General features: G+C 40.3%; 5 protein-coding genes across 7 annotated transcripts; 2 read left to right on the top strand and 3 right to left on the bottom strand.

Annotated features, from left to right (window-relative positions):
• Positions 1–129: 129 nt before the first annotated feature.
• On the bottom strand, positions 130–8958 carry LOC131962957 (high affinity cGMP-specific 3',5'-cyclic phosphodiesterase 9A-like). 2 transcript variants are annotated; one of them, XM_059328069.1, is made up of 15 exons: positions 8845–8958; positions 8610–8724; positions 8300–8449; positions 7790–7829; positions 7612–7714; positions 6200–6342; positions 5874–5933; positions 5152–5329; positions 4497–4619; positions 4325–4417; positions 3538–3605; positions 3354–3456; positions 1788–1892; positions 800–946; positions 130–245 (listed from the first exon to the last, which is right to left on the bottom strand). In XM_059328069.1, the coding sequence occupies exons 2-15, from the start codon at positions 8695–8697 to the stop codon at positions 162–164; spliced, it is 1485 nt and encodes a 494-aa protein (XP_059184052.1). In that variant the 5' UTR covers positions 8698–8724; positions 8845–8958; the 3' UTR covers positions 130–161. The 2 variants fall into 2 exon arrangements, with proteins under 2 accessions (XP_059184052.1, XP_059184053.1); XM_059328070.1 differs by having other exon boundaries at positions 8610–8765; positions 8845–8927.
• Positions 8959–9963: 1005 nt separating this feature from the next.
• Positions 9964–12589, top strand: eef1b2 (eukaryotic translation elongation factor 1 beta 2). Its single transcript, XM_059328203.1, has 7 exons — positions 9964–10122; positions 11240–11362; positions 11445–11577; positions 11680–11746; positions 11922–12047; positions 12317–12384; positions 12465–12589. Exons 1-7 carry the CDS (start codon positions 10043–10045, stop codon positions 12549–12551), a joined length of 684 nt encoding a protein of 227 aa, XP_059184186.1. The 5' UTR covers positions 9964–10042; the 3' UTR covers positions 12552–12589.
• Positions 12590–12944: 355 nt separating this feature from the next.
• On the top strand, positions 12945–19596 carry zdbf2 (zinc finger, DBF-type containing 2). 2 transcript variants are annotated; one of them, XM_059328200.1, is made up of 11 exons: positions 12945–13020; positions 14262–14361; positions 14480–14520; positions 14597–14627; positions 14966–15062; positions 15166–15323; positions 15744–16641; positions 16732–16860; positions 16952–17301; positions 17871–18027; positions 18313–19596. In XM_059328200.1, the coding sequence occupies exons 3-11, from the start codon at positions 14499–14501 to the stop codon at positions 19156–19158; spliced, it is 2688 nt and encodes an 895-aa protein (XP_059184183.1). In that variant the 5' UTR covers positions 12945–13020; positions 14262–14361; positions 14480–14498; the 3' UTR covers positions 19159–19596. The 2 variants fall into 2 exon arrangements, with proteins under 2 accessions (XP_059184183.1, XP_059184184.1); XM_059328201.1 differs by lacking the exon at positions 12945–13020 and adding an exon at positions 13033–13361.
• Positions 19590–24136, bottom strand: dytn (dystrotelin). Its single transcript, XM_059328202.1, has 14 exons — positions 23985–24136; positions 23775–23849; positions 23199–23385; positions 22991–23076; positions 22818–22897; positions 22670–22741; positions 22436–22599; positions 22245–22356; positions 21985–22118; positions 21754–21913; positions 21611–21663; positions 21395–21536; positions 19840–20335; positions 19590–19699 (listed from the first exon to the last, which is right to left on the bottom strand). The coding sequence occupies exons 1-14, from the start codon at positions 24001–24003 to the stop codon at positions 19605–19607; spliced, it is 1875 nt and encodes a 624-aa protein (XP_059184185.1). The 5' UTR covers positions 24004–24136; the 3' UTR covers positions 19590–19604.
• Positions 24137–25888: 1752 nt separating this feature from the next.
• On the bottom strand, positions 25889–27701 carry dph3 (diphthamide biosynthesis 3). Its single transcript, XM_059328088.1, has 3 exons — positions 27476–27701; positions 26581–26655; positions 25889–26492 (listed from the first exon to the last, which is right to left on the bottom strand). Exons 1-3 carry the CDS (start codon positions 27581–27583, stop codon positions 26424–26426), a joined length of 252 nt encoding a protein of 83 aa, XP_059184071.1. The 5' UTR covers positions 27584–27701; the 3' UTR covers positions 25889–26423.
• Between the last annotated feature and the right edge of the window lie 209 nt (positions 27702–27910).

The following is a 27910-nucleotide window of genomic DNA, read 5'->3' as shown; positions in this document are numbered from 1 at the left end:
CTCCTCCTGCTCCTCCTCCCTCCTTGTTCTCCTCCTCCTGCTCCTCCTCACACCTTGGTCTCCTCCTCCTGCTCCTCTTCACTCCTTGGTCTCCTCCTCCTCACTCCTTGGCCACCTCCTTCCCCTCCTCCTCCTCCTCCTCCTGCTCCTCCTGCTCCTCCTCACTCCTTGGTCTCCTCCTTGCCGGCTCTCTCCAGGTCGGAGTAATAATCCAGGGCTCGTCTCACCGGCTCCAGAATGTGTTCCTGCATGATAGAATGATTAAAAAGTCTCTGCTTGGATCTGTCTCATAATTCTTTTTTTTTAACATGTATTTGTTTATTTTTTTCAATTTTTTTTGCATCTGCAATGGGTGAGGCACAATTTGTGAAACAAACAAGCATTTCTACTTTATTTAGTAAAGTGTTGGTAGTTTTGCTCTCAAATCAATTTCTGAAAGTCACAATTAGATTGTTCACCCTGGAAACAGCAGTTGATGGTAAGTTTGATCTGTTTTCTATCTAAAGTTCTTGATAACTGAACTGAACGGAACTTCATCATTCTGTAGAGTATGAAAGTAACTTTATGGACCCTAAAGTTAAACTTTTTTAGTCATCTTCCCACCGTCCTACATGGCGCCTGGACTTGGAAACTCAATAGGCTCGAGGTTTTGCCATCAAATCACAACAAAGGGGAGTTTTTGCAAACAGAAGAGCCTCTTAGATGAAAAAAAAAAAACCTATATTTATTCTGTAAATGATCGATTATTTATTCTGTGATCTTAATCAATGAGATGAATAATTGTGAGGGGATGTTTTACCTCCAGACAGGGGAACAGCTTGGTGAGCTCAGTGAAGAGCGGCAGGAGAACGAATCTGATGAAGTTGGTCTGAGAGGACGGTTTGGACACTTTGTCTCTGTCCATGAACGGAGTCACTGGGAGTCCTTTTAGTTTCTCCGTGTCGCTCTGCTCAACCAACACAAACACAACTTTTATTTTTATCTTAGATTAGTTAGTTATTTTAATCCAGATTTTAGTCTGGATCGTTGGATTCATTTATATTCAATCATTTTCTCAGTGTTTTTTATATATAAATAATGAAGTTTTTAATGTTTTTTTAAAATTATTTAACAGTTTGGATGTTTGAAGGGTACATTTTTTCCCCTGACCATTTTATTTTGTCATTGATAATAACTAGTCAGAATCATGTTGTATTTAAAAAAATATGAATATATGATAACAAAATATTAATATTTTGGTGTCAAAAAGAGAATAATCAATCAAGACTTTTTTTTTCAGTATTATTCAATTGCGTAATGTTCTTGAATTATTAATTCTTAAATTAAAGTGAATTCTATGTTAAAAATACACATTGGATTTGCGGAATGTAACATATAGACAACTTTCTTTTTTCTGACAGAAAAACTTCAAATTCCATGTGAAAGAAAATGTAAAGAGAAATCGTAAAAAAATTGTGAAAAGCGTATTAAAGTTATTCTACAGATATATATTTTTGGAATATAGATATTTACTGTATATTATCTGCATTTTTATAGAAATTATCTTTAAAATAACTTGTTTACTGTTATTTGACGGTAAGTGTTTGGAAACTTTTGCTGCCAGACTTTTAGCGTTTTCTTACGTTTCTCTTTTTACTCTGTAGTTTATACGGATTTTGTTGAATGATTTTTACTCTTTTCTAGTAGTTATGGTTCACCAAAGTTTTGGAGTCAGTACATTTTTAATGTTTAGTTCCCTGATATTCAGCAGTGAGTTGAACTCTGACCCTGGTTAGGGTTGGGATCACCTGATTGAAGAACTCCTGCAGCAGACAGTCCAGCCACGGCTCGGCCACCGCCATCGGCCTCGCCTCGTTGGAGATGTCGCTCACTTTCACCATGATCTTCATCAGCTGGAAACACACGAGCCAGTGAGCTACTGAATGTTATTGCTCTTTACAAACCAGATCTAATGATTCTGAACTTTACTGATCTTCTTACCAAAGAGGTCGGAGGGCGGATACTCAAATAATGACACTGTCAGAGTCCTTCTTTTAATATTGGGTTATTTAATTTGTTTTTGGACTTTTAATTGTTTAATTTGGCTTAATTCTTTGTTGATATTTGTGTTGTATTGGTCCTCCCCTTTAAAATGTCCCCATAGGTCGTTTCTATAAGAAGCTTTACCCTCCTGTTATATAAATTTTTCAGGAACAGCAGTAATGTTAGTGGATCAATTTGACACGGGGCATGTTTAATTATCCAAAAATGTCAGAAACTAGAAAATCCCAAAAAACATTGTTTATATTTCATTAATACTTCATTTCAATCAATATTTAGTGCAATTGTGTTCTTTGCCTTCATGAGGATAATTCACTTGTTTTTCATAAAAAAAAGCATGTTACATTTACATTTACATTTACATTTAGCCATTTAGCAGACGCTTTTATCCAAAGCGACTTACAGGAAGAGTAAAAAGCAAACAATCAAGGTATAGTGCAATAAGAGCTATTAGTGCTAGTCACAATTCTTTGAGGAGTAGACTTATCATGTGGTCTAGGAGTGAAGATGCTCTTTGAAGAGCTGGGTCTTCAGGAGTTTTTTAAAGGTAGAGAGGGACGCCCCTGCTCTGGTAGGAACTGGTAGTGTGTTCCACCAGCGGGGAACAAGAAGTGCAAAGAGTCTGGATTGCCTTGGACCAACGGGGGGCAGAGCCAGGCGCCGTTCATTGGAAGAGCGCAACGGTCGTGAGGTAGCATATGTCTGAATCAGGGCGTTCATTTTTTATGTACACTGGAAAGACCTACATATATAATACAATGGTTTTACATGACATTGTTTTTTTTTGTTGTTTTTTTAATCAGAAACAATTCGTAGATTTCTCCCGGAGTTCCGCAGGGATCCATTCCTGATCCCCTTTTATTCCTAGTTTACATTAAAAGATTGATCTCATTTGTTTTTTAAATTTTATTTTACATTTAAAAACCTTTTTTTTTATTATTATGAAAAAATACTTTTAACTTTTTTTTATTTATTTATTTTTTTATATTTTTAAACTTTCAAATGGGTCAGTTTGACCCGCAACATAACAGAAGGGTTAATTCTTCCCCCATGTTTACGTTTGGAGTTGGTGGCGTAGTAACTATAAATGACAGCGAGGCGGAGTTTAAAGTAGTTGCAGTTAGGGTGTTAACTTTTTAACACCCTAACAAAGTTAACTTTTTTGCCCCAACCTTTGAGAAGTGGTTTTGTTGCAGAAATTCAACCTGTTTTAATGTGATGGGAGATCTGAAGAGTTAACTAAAATATAAAATAAAATGTGCCAGAAAGCCTAAAAGAAACAGAAAAGAAAACTGTTTCATGTATTTATTTACCACTTCCTTGTGGTCCTTGTTGGTGAAGTCGAACACCGGCTGCATGGTTTTAAACTTGTTGAGAATTTCGTTGTGTCTCGCCATGTCTGTCGCCAGGATACATCTGAAAAATTATTTATTTTTAAAAAACCGAGGATATGAGATGACATAAATGTGGATGAGGTGGACTTGGACGAGGACTTACTTGATCATTCCTCCTCGGATGTGTTTGTACTGCTCGCAGGTCAGGTTCTTTAGGATGTTACACTCTGGCTGCAAACCAAAGTTCATAGAACATAAATAATAGTTTTATTTGTTATTTTATTATTTAACAGTTTGAATGTTTTCAGGGTAAAATTTTTCCAACCGTTTTATTATTGTCATTGATAATAACTAGTCAGAATCATGTTGTATTTAAAAATATTAATATATAATATTAAAATACTATTTTGGTGTCAAAAAGAGAATAATCATTCAAGACTTTTTTAGGTTTTTATTATCTAAAATGATTTTACTAATCAGAAACAATTCGTAGATTTCTCCCGGAGTCCCGCAGGGATCCATTCCTGATCCCCTTTTATTCCTCGTTTACATTAAAAGATTGATCTCATTCGTTTCCATCACCATCTGTCAAAATTAAATACATTTTCTGAATCAAATATATTATTAATATTTATTACCAGACCTTAATATCACAGTGTAAATTATTGTAAACTTTTATTTACGATGTTAAAGGGAACAAAACAAAATGTGCAAAGAATTTGCATCAATTACTTCAATTTATTAAATGTTTCAATTAAAATAATTAATTATATTATACATTAATATTTCATCATTATATATTATTATACATTATAATATTGTATTTTTAATCAATTAAATGTGATATTTTTTTTTTTTAGTTTTCAAGTTATAGGTGGTTCTCAAGGACTCCTCCCGAGTCTCTTTAAGATCTTACTGTAAGTTTTTTTTTTTAATTCCTTCATGTTCACCTTGGACATGATGCCGAAGGCGACGGCGCAGTGGTGGTTCTCCAGCGGCGAGATGTCGTTGTAACGAAGAGCTAAGTCGGTCTGAGCGTTGATCTGTGTAAACAACAAACAAATTAATAAGGAATAAACAAACACGTTGACACTGAGATGCACAGATCGGCGGCGAGGCGACCTGGTACACGTTGTTGTATCCAGGGTGGTCCAGGTCGTGACACAGCGCAGAGGTCAACATGATCAACAGGTCGATTCTCGATAGTTTACTTCTGAGCTCCGTCAGCCAGATGAGCCCGTACATCTGCAGGACGACACACCAGAAACTCAAATATATATGATGTTTATTTATCTTTTTACAAGTGATACGGCCAGAAATGTTATAGGCTGATTTTTTTTTTTTTTTTGTATATTTGACTCGCTGTTATATCAGTTTGCATCTTTAAAACTTAATTTACATTTTAAGTTATTCAAAGACAGAAGAAGTATTGCAGGACCAAGAAAGTCCTGCACTTAAAAATGTATCAAAACTTGGAAAAAAGCCCTGTATTCAATTTTTTTTTTACCAAAGTAAGAGTAAAAAAACTACAAAAAACGCCCTGCATTCAAAGTTTTTACTGAAGTAGACGTGCATTTAAATTTTTACTTTTGCAAAAAATAACACTCCTATGAAAAATACATTTTCAGAGTACATAAATAATAAATACTTCAGTGTGGCCGCAGTTTGTTTCTCTAATCTTTGATATAAAACAGTTGTGCTTAACGTTTTAACATCTTGTTTGTGTTGCTGTGGTGCAGCTGATGAAGATGAAATGGGACAGATTGAGTTGTTGTACCATTTGCGTGACACAGAAACAGTGTCTGAAGTTGTGGAAGGGGATGTTGTTGTAGTGACAGAAGACCTCGAACAGGAAGTTCTGCAGGACGTCCAACTCGATGTGGAACGCCGTCAGGAAGTCCAGGTCAGTGAACATCACCTGCAGGAGCACCAGCATCTCAGCCTCCTCCCACTGCCTGCCACACACACACACACACACACAGTCAGACAAACATACACTTCTGACTGACTCTGTGTGTGTGTGTGTGTGTGTGTGTGTGTGTGTGTGTGTGTTTTCTTGCACTTCCTACATAGTGAGGACCACAACACGTTTTTTAACCAACAGAGTGAGGACATTTTTGAAAAGTGAGGACATTTTCGTCTTTGTCAACTTTTTTCATACATAATGAAGATGGATAAGGCAAAGGAAAAAAAGGAAAAATTTACTGTGACGTCTTTTAATCTCCCACCCAATAAATACCCCATAACAAAAAACTAAAACATTAAAACTAATAAAAAATAAACTAAAACTAAAGCATTTCAAAAAAATTAATACTAAACTAAAACTACCAAACTCACTTTAAAAACTTTGAAAACAAAAATTCGCAACAAAATTAAAACTAAAACTAATGAAAAATCCCAAACTATTATAACCTTGCAAGGGAATTCACTGTTCCAATGGAGGGTCCTCACAAAGATACAAAGATAGAAGTGTGTGTGTGTGTGTGTGTGTGTACTCACCAGTTGTCAAAAATAGGAGTTTTAAGATGCTCTCTCACTTCTTCTGTGACCTGCAGCGAACTACGGCAACACAGAAGAGATAAAATCAAACTGCATGATTCACTCTCATGCATGTTGCAAATAAATAAAATAAATTAATATACATTAAATATACAAAAATATATTGTATATTATTCTGGGTGCATTTAATGACATATTTATTTATGTCGTCACTAGTGTATTTATTTATTTTTGGAAGCTTCTGTCCTCTGTAGCTGCACTTTTTCAACAACAAAAATCAGCAAGCCAAACATAGTAAAATAATAATAAAAACACTGGGAAGTCACCTCATGTTGAGGAACTTCCTGCGGACTTGTTGGCGGTCCTCCTGCAGGCTCAGCCCAGAGGTTTTGGGTTTTGGGGACAGCGTGGAGAGCTGATGGTCGCTGTCCTCCTTGAACAAACCCATCCAGCTCAGGTGCTCCACACTCTGCACACAAAGAATAATTCAACTTTACTTTAATATCATTCGGACTCTTGTTGAATTTGAAATTAAATTCAATCAAGAATTGTTTTGTCAGATAAGAGAAAATTTTCAGTCTATTCATCTCACTTCAGTCTTTTTATTTCTCCACAATGAGAGTCAAACCCACAGACTGACCAACAAAGTATTCAGTCAAACTGAACTGAACTGATATCAAACTGCAGCATTTTATTAAACTTTCCTCAACTTTAAGCTTCACTGCTCTGTATTTGATACTGCTGTAACTGTGACTTGTTTCCACTGAGTACCTTTTGGAAAGTGTTTTGGCTCCGCCCACTAGTTAGTTCCCCTCAGCCTCTGTTCCCATACAGGTACTTTTGTAGCGGCTAACCAACAGAGTTTGAATGTGACAACAGACCGACGTGGCAAGCAGCGTTGCCAATTTAGAGACTTTGTCGCTATATTTAGCGACTATTCAGACCCCTCCAGCTTTTCAAAATAGCAACTAGCAACAAATCTAGTGACTTTTTCTGGTGTTATTGGAGACTTTTAGAGACTCATTCCTGCTTTTCTTAACGAGTACCATTCGCCGTCCCAAAGCACTCACAAGCGGCCCAGTTCTCCCACAGCGGTCTCTCCCAGCTGCAGTCAGAACAGGAGATGTTAACCCCTCAGCGTACAGTTTGCACCAGTCTGCAAATGAATAAAGCATGCGCGAAATCGCCGCTCAGTAGCGGCTCAGAAAAGTACCTACCCAAGGCAGGTACTGTCTGAGAAACCCGGTGAAGTTGGGCAGATCTTGGGCGGATCCTCTCTCCCAAGCCACACCAATAGCATCTCACTAGAGGGAAAAGTACCTGATGGAAACACGCCTAATGTAGCAACAGTGTCACATACCTGGATTCCAGTGTCTTTAGCATGTAGCTAAAACTAGCCTAACTTTGCAGCGTTATTTCGACAACTTCCCGACACGATATCGTGACATACTTGGTGCCTATAGATTCCTTAGATCTACTAGTTTTCATATGAAACCATCTCCAGAATCTCCAGTTTATTCCTAAAAGTGAGCCCACTACAGCCTCCGCAAAAAACAAACGGCGAAAATCTGATTGCACCGGAACGCTAAATATCAATACTTGGCGGCCATGAATCAATATAATATTGCCACGCAAAATATCACAATACTATGCTGTATCGATTTTCTCCCCCACCTCTAGTGTTTTTAACCTGTTTTCATGCATTTTATTTTCTGTTGTGCTGTAAACTGTAACAAACCTCCAGCTTCCTTTTAAAAGACTCCACCTGACTCTTCAGGTCAGCGATGGCGTCCGGACTCTTTACTGCCTCTTCACTGACTTTATTCTCCAGACGCTGCAGCCTGCAGACAGAGACACACACAGTGAGTCTTTTTCACTCAGGAGCTTCAATAAATCACCTTCATAGGACGACTCACCTGTGCTCCATGCTGTCCAGCTCTGTGGGCATCCCCACACCTGCACACAACCACAAACCACCAAATCTTAACTTCAGAACTACTTTATTCATTTACATTTGTATTTATGTTTTAGTCATGGTATTATTTTCTTTAATTTGTTTTTTTTATCAATTCATTTAAATTTGATTTAAAATGTGTTTATTTCTGCATTATTTTCCCCTTTTTCTCCTTTTCCTTTATGCATTTCTTCTTTATTATGGAAATGAGACGGCAATTAAAAGAAATACTTAATCATTCAAAAGTGATCAAAATAAAGAAATAATTAGCTAAAAGGCTAATTAAAATTTGTTTTCCATTTTGCCGACTTATAAATTCCTATAGTAGGCATTAGGGTTAGGTTTTTATTATTTTTAGGACGTTTAATGGCATATTATTGTATTCATTGAATCGTCTCTTTTATACAGTAACTGCTTCCAGAGTTATTTGAAGTTAAATGCATTCAAATAAAAAACGGTGAATGTCTCTCACTCTTTAGATCGGATGCCACCACCTCCAGCCGGTAGTACGAGTCCACGCTGTTGGTGTCCAGCCGTGGTGAGATGTTCACCACGCTGCCGTTTATGTTGTACATCTTCAGGATGTGGTGAGGCTCTGCCTCTGCCGCCGCACGAAACAGATCTGTGACACACAGGTCAACTGACATTTTTAGGTCTGTACAGCTAGAAACAATACATCTGGCAGTTGTTCCATCATCGTTGTAAATGCACTTGCGGCGACTGTTATTGTGTTAGTGTTATTGTATGCATATGAAAAGCGATTCTGTCTGTCTGTCTCTCACCTTTGACCTCTGCAGTAGAGCAGTCGTCTCTGAACTCGGCCTGCTGCAGCCTCCCGTTCAGCATGAAATGGATGATTTTTGTTGTCATCCCGTTCACCAGGAGGGACAAGACCTGCTGCAGAAGAAACAGTGAGTCCTCACGAGGCACAATACCTGCTGCAGAAGAGACAATAAGACCTCAGGAGAGACAAGACCTGCTGCAGAAGAGACAATAAGACTTTAGGAGAGACAATACCTGCTGCAGAAGAGACAGTTAGACCCCAGGAAGGAAGAGACCTGCTGCAGAAATAAAGAATTAGTCCTCAGGAAGGACGAGACCTGCTGCAACAGAGACAATGAGTCCTCAGGAGGGACGAGACTTGAGCAGGAGAGACAATGAGACTGTAGGAGGGACGAGACCTGCTGAGGAAATAAAAATTAGTCCTCTTGACTGACATGAACACTCTGAAGGGACAGCTGCAGCTGACAGAGAGCCGACCCATGACGCTGGAACATGTCCCAGATAATATGGCTTTTATAGACTATGTATAGCTTTTCTTGTTCTATTGTTATTTTAGGTTTCGTTTTCGTTCATTATTTTTATATAACTTTTTAAAATCCCTGTTTTGTTTTGTATTTTCTGTTTAACTGCAGTTGTATAACCTTGATTAATATCTGGAGTTCTTAAGTTTATTTTATTAAAACAAAGTTCCGTAAATCAAACAGAGCAATTTATTAAATAAAAAAAAGAAACAGATATAACACACCCCAAGTTTACAGTAAAACACATTTTAAAAGCTTTAAACAAGTCCACTAATAATATTATTAATATAGCCCTTCAAAGAACAGAAAAAGGGAAAATAAAGGGATTAAAATAAATTATATAAAATGAATTAAATTATAAAATTATATATAGAAAGAAAATATATGAATATATAAAATATACATATATATAAATATATATAATGATAATAATATAGAATTATAAATATATATGTATATGTATATATATGTATATGTAAATGTAATATATGTGTATGTATATTATATAAATATATATGTATGGAAGAGGATTAGGACCACACATGAAAAACATGACTTTATTCTCAGAATTTTGAGAATAAAGTCAGAACTCAAATATTTTTTTTATATACATATAATAAAATAATACATATGACATGTACATGTGTAGAAAAATTTGGCGACATATTATGTATTTTTCATATTGTGTTAAATTGTTCCCTTTACGACATTTAACTAACAAATAAATAAATGATTGTTGTTATTAACATTCTTCCTGACTCCTCAAGGCTCAGCGGGAAGGAGGAGGAGCGGTGTCCGGTGAGGAGGGGTCTGTCTCCGGGTATAAAATCTGCTCTACACGCCTCCTCGCTCCTTCTTCTTGTGACTCCTCCGGCGGCTCCTTCCTCCTCCTCCGACTCTTCTTCGCCATCATGGGCTTCGGTGACCTCAAATCAGCCTCCGGGCTCAAAGTGCTGAATGACTTCCTGTCGGAGCGCAGCTACATCGACGGGTGAGAACAGTAGAACCCGTCAGAACCGAGTAGAACTCAGTAGGAAGTTCTGCAGAGAGAAGCTGTCGGCGCCCGGCCGCCATCTTGGCTCCTTGGTGAGCTAGCTGTGCTGTTGCTAACAGTTAGCTGAGTGGCTGTCAGTGGAGTTTAAGTGTCAAAATGTGACAAAAAAACCCGACGTGAAGCTTTAAAAGAGCAGAACTTCTCTCTCTGAAGTCTGAAGTGTATACACAGCAGTTAAAGTTCAGTTCGTGGGAAGCTTTATGTCTGTTTTGATGTGCAGAAGCAGCTTCGTGCTATTGTTAGCTTGGAGCCACATGGTGCTAACGCTACGTGTAACTTTATTTTTTGTAGCGAGCATGTAATCTTTAAAACTCTTCAATAACTACAGCTACCTGCTGAAGAACAGCAATGTATAGTGTTTTAACCGCAGTTAGTTTATAAGGGTACAATACTATTTACTGGTAAATTCATGTGCAGAAGTAAATAAAATGCATTTTTATTTGCTGTATTTAATAAACTATCCATATTTCCAGGCGGGCCACCACTTCTCTACTGCAAACTATGCAAACCCTATAAATGTTTTGATACTGTGCAGAGAAGGATGTAACATTCTGCCAACAATGGAGGAAAAAATTGCATGCAAAACTGGTAAATGAGCTGAAGGCCATCTTTTTACAGTTTAAACATAATTTTAATGGAAATATTTGTCAATGGTAAGTTAAATAAATGGGTTGGCTGTGGCTCAGTTGGTTGCCCACTTATCTGGTCAGTGGTTCAATCACTGACCGTGGCAGCATGTCTAAGTAACCTTCAATTTGGGTTTAATTGCTGTACAGTTGCACTTTTCACATGTTGCCAGTGAACACAGGTTATGTTTACTTATTATGTCAATAGGGAAATTGGCCAAATTTGCCCTGATTGTGGGTATTAGTTGTGCGGGAAAAATTATTTTAGATGGGGAGGTGTAACATTTAATATTTTAATCCCATGATTCATTTTTGACCCAGAATAATTGTATTTAAATTTTATCATGTATATTTTTTTTAATAAACTCAATATCAGATGCTCTTAAAACTGTTTTAAATGTTTTTATAATAAATGTTTTGTTTCGCAGGTTTGTCCCCTCTCAGGCTGATGTGGCAGTCTTCGAGGCGATTTCTGCAGCACCCTCAGCAGACCTGTGCCACGCCCTCCGCTGGTACAACCACATCAAGTCATACCAGAGCCAAAAGAGCAGGTGAGGACTGGTGATGTCATCAGGCCGTGTGTATGTGGGTGTGACAGCAGCACAGTAAGCCCTGCCTCTTCCTGTCCGCTAGCCTCCCAGGTATAAAGAAGGCACTGGGTCAGTACGGCCCCGCCTCGGTGGCTGACACCACCGCCGCCTCTGCCCCCGCCAAAAAAGACGATGACGACGACGATGACATCGACCTGTTCGGATCTGATGACGAGGTGAGGTCACTGTGATGTCATCGGTCACTTGAATGCAACAGGCACTTGTTAACTGTTGCCTACGTGGCGCTTGTTAACTGTTTCCTACGTTGTGTCTTGCAGGAGGACGAGGAGGCAGAGAAGCTAAAGGAACAGCGGCTGGCTGAGTACGCTGCCAAGAAGTCAAAGAGTACGTTTAGTCACAGCACAAATTGTTACAAGCTGACTCTGCGTGATGATTAACCTTACACCATCTTTCGGCTGACGCCTGATGTACACCATTTTATCTGACTGAGTCTCTCCACTTTCTGTGTATCAGTCAAGACTGTGTTCCATGGTAACTAACTCCTCCTCTTCCTCCTCAGAACCCACCCTCATCGCCAAATCCTCCATCCTATTGGACGTCAAACCTTGGGATGACGAGACAGACATGGCAAAGCTGGAGGAGTGTGTGCGAAGTATTCAGATGGACGGCCTCGTCTGGGGACAGTGTAAGTCCTGTACACAGTTCTCTTAAATAAAATGTTTTGTCCATTGGGCAGTTATCGTGAGTCTCTGCAGACTTGATGATGATCTAACTCACCATCTTTCGGCTGAATGTATGATGTCACTTTTATGATCTGAAAACTGCAGAGAGAACCGATGTGTCTTGATCACAGCACCTACAAAAGATCTCTAATATCAAAGAACTGTGTTGTAAAACAAGATAAAAACAGGGGGAAACTAGAGTAAGTGACAGTTGTTTATTTCTGTCCTGCAGCCAAACTTGTCCCCGTCGGTTATGGCATCAAGAAGCTGCAGATCGGATGCGTAGTTGAAGATGACAAGGTCAGTGGTTTGTCTGTCTCTGAAATCTTTACACCTCATTGTGTTCCATGTGTTTTGATTATTTCTTTTTGTGTGGTCAGGTGGGCACAGATATCCTGGAGGAGCAGATCACAGCCTTTGAGGACTTTGTTCAGTCAATGGACGTCGCCGCTTTCAACAAGATCTGAAAACAAACACACATTAATAAAAAGCACTTCAACACAAACCATTGACTCTTTGAATTATTCTTATGGAGCAGCGAGTGGTGCTGCAGCTGTTAGTTTTTATTTTTATTTTATTTTTATTTTTTTTGAGACCAAATTATATTCAGCTTAATGTGATATCTTGCTTCCCAATTAAATAAGTGAATGTTATTTAGGACAATTATGGTTCTAAACTCGGCAATAAAGCGAAAAATTGATTAACTGCGTTTCAAAACGTGTAATGGTGAAGTTTATAACAGATCAATAATCGGGGTGCAGTTCTCCTTCCGGTCTGTGGCGGCAGCACCGACTTGCTGCTGCTGTCAGAATCTGCCGGAAAGGGCAACATCAGAAGAAGAGTCAGACCGGAAACTAAACAGAGTGGCAGAGCAGCGCGCGGCGGAAGAAGACTTTAATCTGTGCGAAAGTAAACAACGACAGCAAACAGTTGCAGGTAAACAAACTCATCGATTATCGATGACTCAAACACTGAGTCATGAAGCAAAGCCAGCTAATCCGTTTCTCCGGAGGATTGTCGGCGCTCCGCTAACAGCATGCTAACAGTTAGCCGGTTTCTAACGACAACAGCTAGTAACTGTGACGCAGCAGCGTCGCCATGGATACAGTGAGCCCGGTTCCACCCGGACTTAACCCGGTTTAACTGAACTGGGTTAAGTCCGGAGCCTTTAACGCTGCAGCTAGTTAGCTTAGCACAGACGGCCAATCAGAGCGCAAGATGGAGCATCAGCCAATCACAGCGGCCTACATCTGCCCCATGATTGGTCCACAGATCAGGTTCTGATATAAAATGTTTTTTTTTATTAAAATTGTCATTAAGAATAAACGTCTGTCTCTATATATAAAATTGAAACTATAATGTAGTCTATAATGGTTGTGCTCTACACCACAGTTTAATGAGCATATAAAAGAACCTGTCCCCTTTAAGAATAAATAAATTTAAACTTTGAGAAAATTTACAGCCATTAACAATTGTAGACTGATAGAGACTATTTTAAATGTTTTTCGTATCGCAGTCGTATTTCTATCGTTTTTAGATATTTAGTAGTGTATTAATTGAAAACCATAGATCAGTGATTTAAAATATTTTTTTATTAAAGCCTTGTTTATCTTATAAATAACCAATAACAGTGTATTAAGTTTTCTCCTAATACTTCAGGGCAGCAACTAACAATTATTTTCATTATCGATTAATCTGTTGATTATTTAAACGATTAATCAATTAGTTGTTTGCTCAATAAAATGTTGAAAAATATCAGTGTTTCCCAAACCACAAGATAACGTCCTCAAATCTCTTGTTTTGTCCACAAGCCAAAGAGATATTCAGTTTATTGTCATAAAGGAACAAAGAAACCAGAAATATTCACATTGAAGATGAAATCAGAGAATTTGGACTTTTGTCTTCAAAAAACTGCTCAAACCAATTATTCATATTTACCGCTAGCACTGCTGTTTTGAATTTGAGGGTTTTGTAAAGGCTGTTTGGTGTGAGATGGTTGTGAAATTGAGCAACCACTAGTTTTTCCAGCACCTTTTAGATAAATGGAAGGTTTGAGATGGGTCCTTAACTGGCCAGAACCAGGATCCAATGTGTGTTTTTTAAGAAGCTGTCTGATGAGAGCAGTTTTAATGCTGGTGGGACATAAATAAAGGTAAATCACATGTTTCTTTCTTCAGGCTCATGGACTCTTCACCTGAAACTCTTACCTGGTTACTCTTGGTTGCAGCATGGAGCGCCCTTATTGGATGGATCACTCACTGACTGCACTACCTCCAGGTGATATGTCATTAACTGGATAATAATGTAATAAATAAATACAATACAAAATACATTTTAAATTCACAATAAAGAAAACCGTGTAATAGTAATGAATAAATAATAAAACGTGTTTCAGATCTCGACTCAGCAGCACGATGTCAGGCTCTTCTGATGAAGGTAAAAACACAAACACACTGTGATAATGTCATACTTTATTTCTCATTCAATGCACTGACTATACTGTGTGTGTTAGGTGACCAGAGGAAGGTGGAGTCTACCAGCAGGTGAGTCTACCTGTCGATTTTTTTCCAATATTGATCAGGGCTATTAGAAGTCATGTTTCTAGATTCCTCCAACAACCAAAGTTTGTTCAGTTTCCTCATAATTTAAAAAATTCAAAACATTTGACACGTTTTCTTTCACTGCCTGACGTTCTGCTTTTTGATAAGAAAACTGAAACAACCTTCAGAAACTTATAATTATTGTATTGGAGCCCTGTTTGTCATTTCTCACAGCAGCTGAGATAACCAGCAGGCTAAATGTTAGCATGAGGAACAGACACCAACGGTGAGGTCTGCATACTGAATACGGGTTTGTTTTTTTCCCTCTCTCTGTCTGACAGGATGTGGGCGGAGTCTCAGCCAGGTCCATCCAGATGTCAGCCCAGCAGACAGGGTTACTGTGGGTACTGCAGAGTCCTCTATAGCAACCTGGACCAGGTGCACCTCACACAGACTTCCTACCTGAATCACTCACTCACGTGACCTGAGCTGTCCAATCAGATTTTACTACGTTAATGACATCATATGTGTCTTCTCTCAGCACTTGTCCAGTCTCAGACACCTGGATTCTGTCCGGTCGTCCTCCCGAGGCTCCAGCACCGTCTCCTCCGCAAGCGGCAGCAGAACCAAACTAACCCTGCTTGAGCGCTTCCTGCAGGATGTCATGCAGCACCACCCCCACCGCTACAACGACCCCAGGTAAATAGAACAAACACACCGCACCCCTGAAATGAGGGAAACTGGGTATCCTGTTTCAGAAAGGGAGGCCGTGGTAACTGACTCTGAGAACCTAACCTGCTATTTAGCTGTTGTCATGGAGAATCGTAGTATCTGTGCTCCATTGATGATGGCTTTTTATTGTCGCCGTGCACGAGCATTACTCAGAATGAGTTGGAATTTCCCATCTTAGAGTTAGTCAAATTTTAGGTTACAGTTTGTTAACCTGCTTCCTGGAATACACAACGCCCCCGGGTGAATAAAAAAAAATGCACCCGTACCGCTACAACGGCCCCAGGTAAATTAACAAACACACTGCACCACTACCTGTTTATTACCTGACGAGAGGTGATAATATCCATCCCGTGTATCTTTAATATGTAATGTTTGTGTCCCCGTCAGGCCATCTCATGCTGACCTCCCATCAGTTTCTGCCCCTCCGTTGCCAAGGGAGGAGCTTGATGAACTCCGCTTCTCTGATGAAGACAGCCGGTCCCTGGGCACCCGTGAAAACCTGCCGAGCTCTGATGACGCCTCTTGCCAGCCAGCCAATCGGAAGGAAGACAACCGAACACACAGCCAATCAGGAGAAGGAGACAGAGAGCGGGAGAGTAAGGAAAGGCTGTCTGCACCAATCAGAGAGCAGGAGGAGGGAGGGCCCATCCTTGCAGGGCACACACAGTCCTCACAAGCACATACCCTGACCCCACATTCAAAGACCCCGCCCCCACACCATCAGGCCACTCCCACTGTCCACAGGAAGGCTCACAGAAAGACAAACAGGAGGAAAACCAGCGACTCCTCTTTATCTGAACCGACATGCCTCAGGGATACAGACCTTGATCTTTGGGCTCCCACAGAGCTCAGGCCCTCTCCAGGCCCTGGTCCTGGTCCAAGGCCTAGTCCCCGGCCCTCCAAAGAGATGAGATACTGTCCAGACCCTAGCCCTTGTCCAGGGCCTAGTCACCAGCCCCCTACAGAGCACAGGCCCCTTCCAGAACCTGGTCCCTGTCCAAGGCCTAGGCCCATGCCCCCCACAGAGCTGAAACCTTGTCCTGACCCTGGTACTTTTCCAAGGCCTAGTCCTAGGCCACCCACAGAGCTCAGGCCCTGTCCAGACCCTAGTCCTTGTTCAAGGCCTAGCCTCCGACCAGAGTTTAGACCCTGTTCAGGCCCTGGTCCCTGGCCCCTCACAGAGTCCAGGCCCTGGTTGCGCTGGGAGAAGGAGAGGAGGGAGGCCCATAAAGAGGAGGCGTTCTCCTCAGACCACAGTGACTCTGTGGATCAGACCATAGAGGAGGTTTGTCTTTCTTTTTCAGTCAGCTGTTCATCAGAGTTATGCAAAAAGTTCATCAAAGTTAATCAAATGTTTGTTTGTGTTAAACATCAGGTGATCCAGATGTGTTGTTATGGAGTCAGTTCTGCAACTCCTTGGCAGCAGGACGAGACAGAGAGCTTTCACTTCAGCCTCCCAGTCTCCATGGAAACACAGAGTGACGACTGGGACTCACCTGTACAGGTACCTGTCTTCAAGCTGGAGGAGGTCAGAGTCACACCGATGGCACCAGTGTGATGGATTTCATTGTTCTGTCTTGGTTCTTGTTTTACAGCAAAGACAAACACTCAGTGACACACCTGTCCAGGCCAGCCAGGTGGAGGGGCGGGACCTGAGCCATCTGATGGATGCTCAGGTGGATCTGGAGGACCAGGTATACCTGTACCAACTTGACTCCGCCCTCAACAGTGAGCAGCGAGCAGGGACTGAGTCCAAACAGGACCAGGGCTTTTGGACTGTGCCAATAGAGGCGGTGCTGCCAGCCCCGGAGCATATCCCAGAATCCTTCAGGGGGAAGAGCTGGAGGCAAATCGAACAAGAGGATGAGCAGAAGGTTGAAAAACTGGTCCGACAGTTCAGACGGGGGAGATTCATCTGCTACTTTGACACAGAGTCTCTGGCAAGGTAATATATAGACTCATCGAACCTCATCCGGTGCATACCAGCCCAGGATTATCAAATAGAGCTTTGATGGTCTTCCTCTTCCTATGTACCTTGTGCTGATGAAACTCCCCTGCTCCTAACCCAAAGGACTCAGGACTCAAAAATGATGATGAGATAGATGGAACATGGTGATACTGTCTTTGAGCTGATACCATACTGTCATAAATCCTTCTTGGTAGAAGCTCATGACGAGATTCCTGAAATACTTGTTGGTGAACCACATTGGTCATAGAAAAAATGTAGGTCAGCCTTGATCCTAAATTACACAGGAGTGTTCAGTGCATCCAGCGAAGTCTCGAAGTCCATCTTTTTGGCAGTGTACCCATTGCCCCGAGAAGAAGGTCTTTCCCTCCAGTCTCGCTCTTCCCCGCTTCTGCAAAATCTTCATCTGATAGTTCTGAAAGAGCTTGAAGGGTAGAGCGTCTGTTCCTGGTACTCTTTTCTACCTGTACTGTTTTATAGACTTTTATTGAAAATACTTATTTTTATTAAAGCGACGGAACTTTTTTTGTTCATGTCATTGCTCTAAGGTACGGTAGGAGGAGCCAAAACAAGAAAGGGGGCAGTGAGAATGAGAAGGTGGAGTCAGACACCAACGCCCTGCTGTTAATGGATGACGATGACTCGTCATGCATCAGGAGGAGGAAGAGAGGGAAGCGGGCCTTCAGAGTGGCGTCCAGGTGTCAGGTGAGAATGACGGATAGTTTTCAGAACCTGCGTTCAAGTTACAGTAAAGTTCAATAATCACCTGTTTGGGGCGTTCCCGGTGGCACACCTGGTAGAGCACGTACCACAGAGGCCCAGTCCTCGTAAGCGGGCGGCCCGGGTTCGAATCCGGCTCGGAGCCCTTTCCCGCATGTCTTCCCCTCTGTCTCCCCCATTCACTCTCAGTATCTCTCTCTCTCTCTCAATAAAGCTGCAAAATGCCCTAAAAAAAAAATAAATAACAATCACCTGTTTTTGTTCCTTCAGGTGGTCAAAGTCAGTCACAGCACTCAGACGATCCGATTGGTTGTCCCAGCTGTTCGCCAAACAGCTTTGGAGGCCCCCCCCACCAGCGTCTCAGTAGCCAATCAGGATGTAGCAGAGAGGACTCCTGAGGTGCAGACTTGGCGCTCCCTGCCTTCGTCGTACTCCAACATCATCACACCTCTGCAGCCTCGCACCTCTCTCATCTACCTGCTCTGCTCCCCCTCAGGCCCCGCCCCCACTGACACACCTGCACTGGGCTCCACCCCTAAACGCTGCAGGAAGAAGAGGCGGCCGCTTGACCAGCAGGGGGTAAAGGTCAAATACAAACAGCTTCCTGTTAGGTTCTATGACCCCAGCAGCAACCGCATCCTGAAAAACCCTCCCAGAAGCTTCGTGTGGAGGAAAGGCTCCAGCCCGCCGCCACCCTGCGTCCGTCAGCTATTCAGAAGTCTGAGTCCGGACCTGAACGCTGACAGGCTGCCGGGAGAGGGAGCTGTGGGGTCCTCCAGGGTCAAAGGTCAGAGGTCGTCGGACACTTTCCTCCTGAGTGGACAGACTAACAAACAGGACACAGTCAGGAGGCGGGGCAGGATTTCTCAAGCCCCGCCCCCTCCACCTCACAGCGGGTTAGAGCGGGGAAAGGGGGGGAGGAGGGACAAGACACACCACCCACCCCCTAGGAGAAGAACCAGGGCCCAGGCCACGCCCCCGCAGCCCAGAAGAGAGGGTCTGCGTCGGGCAGGACCCAGGACTAAAGCCCCCACTCCTACAGACCCACCTCACTCGCCCTCACCCCGCCGGGGGAGGGCCCGGAGGGGGCGGGGCTGTGAGAGGGGGCGGAGGTAGCAGGACAGGGTACCTGTCCCGGTAAAAGCCGCATTTACAAAAGATTCCGTTTGTAAACAAGGCTGCTGGACTTTATATGGATTCTGTTTAATGATGTCACTATTAAAAAGAATCAACATGTCATTTTATGTTTGTGTGCAGAAACATGAAAATAAAAAACGTAATCCGTAATTTACATTTTTTTATTTCATTAATTTATATTGAAAATCCTACATTTGAATTGTTATCAGAATTGAAATTAACTTTATTTAAACAACATCCTGTGCACACAAATAGAAAATGAATCCAGAGTTTGATTAAATTATTTTATTATAATGTTGGCAGACCTGGTACCATTTCTTCAGGTACTGTTGTTTGATATTTTATACCTTTACACTCATGTTTCTATATCAATACATTATGTTGAATAAACATATATGTTGAATTTTATAATCTGAATACAGTCTTCAGTATGTGTTTGTTTTCATGGCGTCCACCAGCTGGTGTATCGAGTCTCCCACCTGGGCTGCAGCCTGCAGAAGCTCCACCCTCTTCCTCTCACCTAGAGACAGAAAATTTGGAGTTAAAATTTTAATAATTAATTAATAAAAAATAAATCGGAAAATTCAGTTCAGCATCAGTGAATGCAATGTTAATTTATTTAATATTATATCTTGAATATAATTACTATGTTTGACTTACATGTGTGTCTCTCTCTCCACCTGTCTGTCTCCACCCCAGTCTTCAGTCTCTCTACAGTCTCCTTAAGCAGCTGCTCTGGACTACACGTCCCACAATCCTCCTCTTCAGACATACAGGTGTCCTCTTTCTGTTGCTCTACTTCCACAGGTCCATCCTGTTTTATTGGACGACAGTGAAACCAGTCGCCTGCACACTCCTCCCCCTCCTCCTCCTCCTCTTCCTGGATATCATGTGACACAGGTGAGTCCTGATGCATTGTGGGAGATGGAAGTTGTAGTTCTTCCTCGCTCCACTCGTCCTCTGTCTTCAGCAACATGTCGTCCTCTTCTGTGTTTCTCTCGCTGTCAGAGCTTGCTGTCAGGTCTTCTCTCCCTGTGTTCTCCGAGTTCTTCAAGTCCTCCGTGTTCTCACAGTTCTTCAACTCCCCTGAGTTCTCTGTGTCAACATTTGGTGGCATGTTGTGGACAGGTTGTTGAGCCTCCATGTTGTTCAGAGCCTGCAGAAGACAAACATTTACTCACATGAATGTATTTACCTTTCTGTTTTCCAACTTAAGCTAAGCAAGATATCCCAAACAACACCTTCCAGCTCCTCCTAGATCCCAAGATGTTCCCAGACTAGATGATATGTATAATCTCATCATCTCAGAGTGACTCTCATCCGCACCTGGCACCTTGATGCCAAAGAGGTTTGTGACTACCTCAGAGACCTCTGACATGGATACTGATACGTCTTCCCCAGACTCAACAAGACTTGTCTACTCAACAAAGGACACGCTGGCTGGATTCAGGAGTTCCTTAGAGTTCTTTCCACCACCAGCCATCACCCACTGCTGGTCTCCTCCACCTCAACAATGGAGGTTTTAAACATGACCCAATCAGATTCCGTGTCCCAAACCATCCCCTGGGATGCAGGAGAAATTCAGGTGGAAGTTGAAAACCTCTCGGGTAGGGTCTTCTGCCAGACATCCCCAGTTTTACTCTCACTACATAGCCAGGTCTGTCCCACAGCCTTCCCCACTCCAATTCAACACCAGATGGTGATCAGCTGATAGGGTCGCAGATCTGATGATACAATAACAACATCAACCATTAATCTTTGGCATGAGGTTTTCTGGTTTCGGGTTTTCTTGTTTTGGACAAGCCATGGTGAGCACAGAATACCAGTAACATAACACGCCTTCAGGCAGGCTGCTGTCCCAATCACCCCACTGCAGCAGTAGAACACCCCAGTTGGTACCCCTTCCAAGACCCCACTTAGGGACTCTGTAATGGCCAGGTACTCAGCAGAATTTGTCTGGTCTTTCTTTCGGCTTAGATGCAAGTAAAAAAAAGATTAGCTTCATTTTGTGCATGTGTGCGCTGCCAAGGAAGTAATTGTTACAATTGCAATTGTTTCATGTCCCTAGAGCCTGTCTTCAAGCTAGGGCTCAGCACGCCAAGGAACCTGCATTTGCCTGCCACCTGGCTAACGGTGCACTCACTTGCTGGCTCCCCTCCCAGGTATGGCTCCAGCAGGGTGCCCTGGTGTACCCCTATGGGGCGTGTGTGTTTACCTGTGTGAGTGTGCGCTGTAGACGGAGGTTGTGTTCTCTCAGAGTTTCCATGGTAACTTCCATTTCAGAGCACCTGTCCTCCAGGATGCCCTGCTCTGATTGGACGGTGAGTCTCCACACCTGCAGCTGCTGCTCCATCAGCCTGAAGACAAACAAAGAAGAAAAAGATGAACTGACTCCAGACCAGTTTGTGATGGTTTCATTCTGGTTTCTCACCATTTGTCTCTCTGCAGGTTTCTGACCTCACTCAGAAGAACGGATCCCTTCAGCTGACCAACAACAACAAATCAACAACATCAACATAAACAACAACAATAGCATCAACATGTTACTATTATTATTATTACTCCAGAAGTCACCTGCTGAGTCAGCGTGTCATCTTCTGTCTGCAAAGCTTTGGACGAAAACGAGCAGGAAGGTTGCACTGATGCATCCTGGGAAACGTTTCTGTCAGAGGAGGGGCTGTGACTGATAGCTAAGGCAGCCCATTGTGTCGGGGCATCAGAGGGGGGCGGAGCACTGCAAAGCAAAGACTACTCACAAAAAATGTCTTTAATGAGTGTTGATGTTTGAACTCACACTAGACTCACCTGTCCTGAGTCTCCCCTGGCTCAACCCACATCAGCACCTGCCTCCTGACAGCTTCTCTCTGAGTGTATCGCCGTGGCAACAGGGTATAACGAGCACTGTGAACTAACGAGGACAAAGACTCCTTCCAGGTGGGCTGAAACATAAAACACATTACATAAGTATTACAACTTACAACAAAACAAGCTGACACACAAACAGAAAATTATAGACTAAACCTGTCCGTCTACCTGTGTGTCTATGTCTGTGTGTGTGTAGCTACCTTTGTGCAGAACTCGAGCACTGGATGTTGCGTTGTGTGTTTCCTCGTGTGTCTGTCCGTCAGGAAACAGCTCTGGCACAGGTGGACGTTCACACATTTCATACAGCGATACCTGAACACACACACACACTAGAGATCATCCTGTTCTGGTTCACCTCCAGGAGTGTTCTGATTGGCCAGCATTGGCTCACCTGAGTCCGGTGATGGGGCGGGCCTTGCAGGTGTGGCAGCGGACGGCGTGACGGACGTTCTGACCGACTGACAGGCGATATAGTGTGGGTAACCATAGCAACAGGCGTGGCTCGCTCTGCAGCCACGACAACACGTGTTCTTTGCTAGCTGTTGGGGTCAACACCTGTAAACACGCACAGGTCAGTATGTCTCCATGGCGACTGCCAATCACCAGCAGCAGTTTGTGTTCTTACCCCGGAAAAACACGACTTCACCGCAGCCTCCACGCACCCGAAGAGGCCTTCCTCCTGCACCGCTGCAGGAACCTAGACACACATAGGTTAGAAAGCTGGAGGAGAGGGGCATGCTGGGAAATGTAAATCTTTTTTTTTCTTTTCTTACCTGGCTGAGGTCCTGCAGCAAAGATCTGAGTCCAGACCTGCTGACTGATCCTGAGCTGTCTTCTGCAAGCTGCAACAAAGCTGCACAAGAAGTTAGACTTTTATTGTAAAGAAACAGATGCACTTGAGGCTACACTTTTATTGTGAAGGAATCAAAAAGACAGGAAGTCACACCTGTGTATTTGAGCAGGAGACTTTCAGCTGACAGAGCGATGAGAGAAATTTGAAGAGAAGCAGCTGAAATAAAACCAGACTGGCTCCTGAAATACAGACATATGCACATAATACATATACAGCAGCATATAATATAACAATATATAATAATACATATAACAACATGTAATAAAAATATTCAACAACATGTAATATATGATGTACAGACCGGTCGTTGAGCCTGAACATCAGACTGCAGGTTTCCTCTGGAGCCTCCACAGTCACATGACCTGGCACTTCCTGTGACACGCTGTGGAACATCCTATTCAAAGTCCGAGTCACTTCCTGTCTGTTTAGCTCCACTTCCTGCTGTGAGCGGAGAGCCGCCGTGACGTGACGAACGGACACCACATCCACTGGAAACACAAACAAACATCAGCACCCGAAAACAAATATAAACACAAATATGAAAATTTTAATATTAAAAACACATTATCAGTATGTCACAATGAAAATAATAAAATAAATAAACAATCTAATACTAAAAATTATTGTATAATAATTATTATTAAGAATATATGAATAAATAAAATAGTGATAAATATAGCATAATAATCATAAATAGTATAATAATATAACATAATCATAAATAGTATAATAATATAACATAATCAATATAGTTGTATAAATATAACTGTTACATCATAATAACATAGTATAACAACTATTCATATATAATACATACAGTATAATTATAAATAAAGCATAATAATAATACATATTATGATAATAATAAATAACTGACTGTGACAGAGTCTCTGTAGAGACAGAAGCTTCATGGCGACTCTGTAGACGGACGGACGGATTTCATTTAGTCCTTCTGAAGGAAACAACAAATGAAAAACTATAAAATCTTCAGTCAACAAACCACAAATAATAACAGGCTGAAAGGCAACAGCATCTTTGATTATAATTTACAACTTTATCCCAAAAGTCACATTAGAACCAAGTTTACCGATGCTGTCGAGATCCATGATGAGTTTCAGTCCTAAAAAACACAAGCAACAATTAATAATAGTAACACAAACTATATTGATATAGCACCTTCTAAAAACAGCGTAAATTTAGTGCTTTCACAGACAAAGACAAGTAGGAAAATGAACAAGTGATATATATATATATATATCATATATATATGATATATATATCATATATATATATATAATATATTATTTGATTATTCCAAATACATATAGGTAGAAGCAATAATGAAATGATACAAATGGAGAAGACATCACTTTGCCTTATGATTTATAAGAAATCTACACTGTAAAAAAAAATCTGTTTAATTTACGGTAAAATATCAGAGTTTTCTACAATAAATTTAAATGTAAATATCAGCAAAAACTGTAATTTAGACTGAATACTCCCTTTATTTTAGGGTAATTGTGTCCTTGTGACAGTATAGTATTTCTCCTTTCATTTTAAATGAAAAAAGCACCGAATGGGATCAACACAAAAATTGCTGCAAAAACTTCTGGGACATAGTTGAACATGGAAATAGACTTCAGTGTTCAAGTGTTATGAACCTCTGAAACACCTTAATTGGTTTAATTAATTTATTGATTAAGTCATGTTTATTAGATATTTTTGACCACTTCTATGTGGCATTTATTGTTGACCTGCTATCTTCCCCTAAAAATCAACTACCCCAACCGCCCATTCTCAAAAAAAAAAAAAAAAGGACTTTGAACACTGACTGGATAAAGAACAGAGTTCAGTCGGTCACCAAACAAATGAAGATATGAAAATAAAATAAAATTAGCAGGTCTGATGTTTGATTTAAAATCTGCAGCATTAAACTTAAAACAGCATTTAATGCCAGATATAATGAAACATTGTTAGATTAACTTTATTTACAGTGTTGATACATGAAGGTTGTACTGAGGGTTCTAATGTTAAATCACATAAAAAAATATTTAATAAAATATATTAAAAGCTCAGTTTGACTTAGTTTCAGCTTGAGTTTAAATAAATGTATTATAAATATAGAAACAAGTGATATATTTATTTTAGCATAAAGTAGACATAGAAGCAGAAACTCACCTTTAATCTTCCGCTGTTACAGACACAAACTGAAGCTGCTAAATTATGAATAAAGGTTTCATTTATCACCTGCCTACCACCTGTTGTCTGTGGACCAATCAGCAGCTGGCACGGCGATGACATCACTCACTGAGCTTACGTCTGTTTTTAAGAAACTCGCTTTTTTCTGAAAAGGAGCTTTTATTAGCATGAAAAAATAGAAATATTCAGAGAGAGTGCCATTATTATTCATGCCAATTGTTTTACTTTGCATGTAGTATCTTGAAAGTAATTCATGGTTTTTTCCCCCCATCTAAAATCATGGTGTCATCGTGACAAAAACCTGGCATTTAAAGGGTTAAACTCTTTAAAATCTAGATATCGAGTTTGATATCGATAATTCGGTCATATGTAGGTGAAAAAAAACAGTTCAATGAAGGTCGAATATAATAACATATACATTTTTTAAAGATCGTTTTTAAAAAGCCAATTTTATGCGCTAAGCGTTACAAGTCTACATAAACGGGCCCCAAGGAATATTAATGATATTAATAACATTAACAATAATAATACATTATTCAACATGTTGAGGCTGTTATCTGACTTGTACTTCAATCTGCCACAAGATGGAGGTAAAGTCAGTTAGACTATAAAGATTTTAAATTCTAAAAGCAGTGACATCTCCCAGGATGCTTTGCAGCGACTTCATGATTATATATAAGCTCTGCGCTTCAATTAATTTAATAAACAAAATAAAATATGATTCCATCAGTCGAGGGGGAAGCATAATACATCTTTAAATAAATTAAATCTGTGAATCAACAGGAAATAGAATGAGTTTGATGCTTTTATTCTTTTAAAATTACACAAGTATTCACACAACAGACATTAAAATAGAATATTCTGATATGAGGCATATTTACAGATATTACAAACGAAGGTTTATGTTCGAAAAGATTGAAGTGTACGGAAACAATGCTGTGTTAAATGTAAATACAAACAACATGCAATGATTTGCAATTTCTTTAATGTGTGTGTGTGTGTTTAAATTTCCCCAATTTTATTTACCCATTTATTCCTTATTTTAAATGTATTTATATGTATGCCTGTATTAAAATAATTTAGTTTTTAAAAAGTAAAAGAAATTCATATTACAAATCTTTTTTTTTTTTTAAAGTTACCATTTTTAAAAAAAAAACATGTAAATACAATTACAGAAGGATAAATGAATAAATAAATAGGGGAATTACTACAAAGAAATGTCAACTAATGTCACATTTCATCAATGTATTAATGCCTTAATTATTATTTTTATTTAATGGCACATTTATCAGTCATGATGATGATGGTGATGCGATGAAGACGAGGGTCAGGACTGAACCAACTCTATTTTGGTTTCTGACGGAGCTTCGATGATTTCCCCGGACATGAACAACTCCTGAAACAGACAAACAAAAACTTTTATTTCTGCAGTGAACACTTTGGACTCTTATTTTGAAGTTTAGTCCTTAGTCTCAGTTACTGACCTGATCGTAGATGACTTTAACGATAAGCGAGCAGCTCGGACACGTCGCCACCTCCTCCCCGTTCTCCAGATCCTCCTTTAAAAGAACAAGCAACAATTAATCGATTAATCCAACAATCATCGATTATTAAATGAATCATCAACTATTTTGATAATTAAATAATTGGTTTGAGCAGTTTTTTTTAAAGACAAAAGTCCAAATTCTCTGATTTCAGCTTCTTCAATGTGAATATTTCTGGTTTCTTTGTTCCTTTATGACAATAAACTGAATATCTCTTTGGTTTGTGGACAAAACAAGAGATTTGAGGACATCATCTTGTGGTTTGGGAAACACTGATTGATATTTTTCAACATTTTATTGACCAAACAACTAATCGATTAATCTTTTAAATAATCGACAGATTAATCGCTAATGAAAATAATCGTTAGTTGCAGCCCTACTTCTATTAATAATATTTATCAATAACAATACTCTTCTGTCACAATTTGTTGAAAATTGACCACACTGAAAAACACTGAACTAAATGGCTGTAACATCTAACCAAACTCAGCTGGAAAAAAGGGATCTTATATGTCCTTATATGTTAGGAAGAAACAACCAAACTTAATTAGAAAATGACAACATTTTAAATCCTTGTCCTGATGTCTTCTGGCTACTTTCTTGTTAAAGATAATTTCAAAGTTATGAAACATGATTAAAATGCTGAACAAACCCCTTCGAAATCCATCACAAGACTTTGTTCATTTGGAAAAGTTATTAAATATTTCTTGTACATTTAAATGTTTCACTGAAGCCCAAGAAACCTAAAATGGGAAGATTTCTGAATGGAGTTTGGTGTGAAGTTGGTGAAAATGATGCGGCAGGCAGGAAACTAACGAAAAAATATATTACTTACTTTAGTTATAGCGAACTTGTCTCCGCAGGGACAGGGGAAGTAATATGTCTCATTGTCCTCGTCATATTCAAAGTCCTCGATCTCTATTTCGTCGTGAAACACCGACATTTTCTCCGTTAACTAAGAAAATCTACAGTAAATAGCAGTCAGCCCTTCATCCATTACATCGTGTGAGTGTGTTGTGGCGCGGGGTGATGACGTCAAATGACGCAATCCTTCTGTTTAAAGCAGAGCCGCTGATAGAGTTGGTCTGTAATAGCAAACACATAAGGAATCACTTTTTCAGGAAAAGGAAAAATACGCCTAGAGGAAAATTTGTATTAATTATTATATTTTTTTTAACTTATTTTTGTTGCAAGGCTAAGTTTAAACCCATTGAATAATTCTAATCCGTTAACAGGGTGTCCTGTGTTACATTTAACTTGTTCTGACCAT

Source organism: Centropristis striata, chromosome 24 (genome assembly GCF_030273125.1).
Source record: "Centropristis striata isolate RG_2023a ecotype Rhode Island chromosome 24, C.striata_1.0, whole genome shotgun sequence".
Classification (NCBI taxonomy): Eukaryota; Metazoa; Chordata; class Actinopteri; order Perciformes; family Serranidae; genus Centropristis; species Centropristis striata.
Note: the sequence above shows the minus strand (reverse complement) of the source record. Positions and strands in the feature narration are given on the sequence as shown.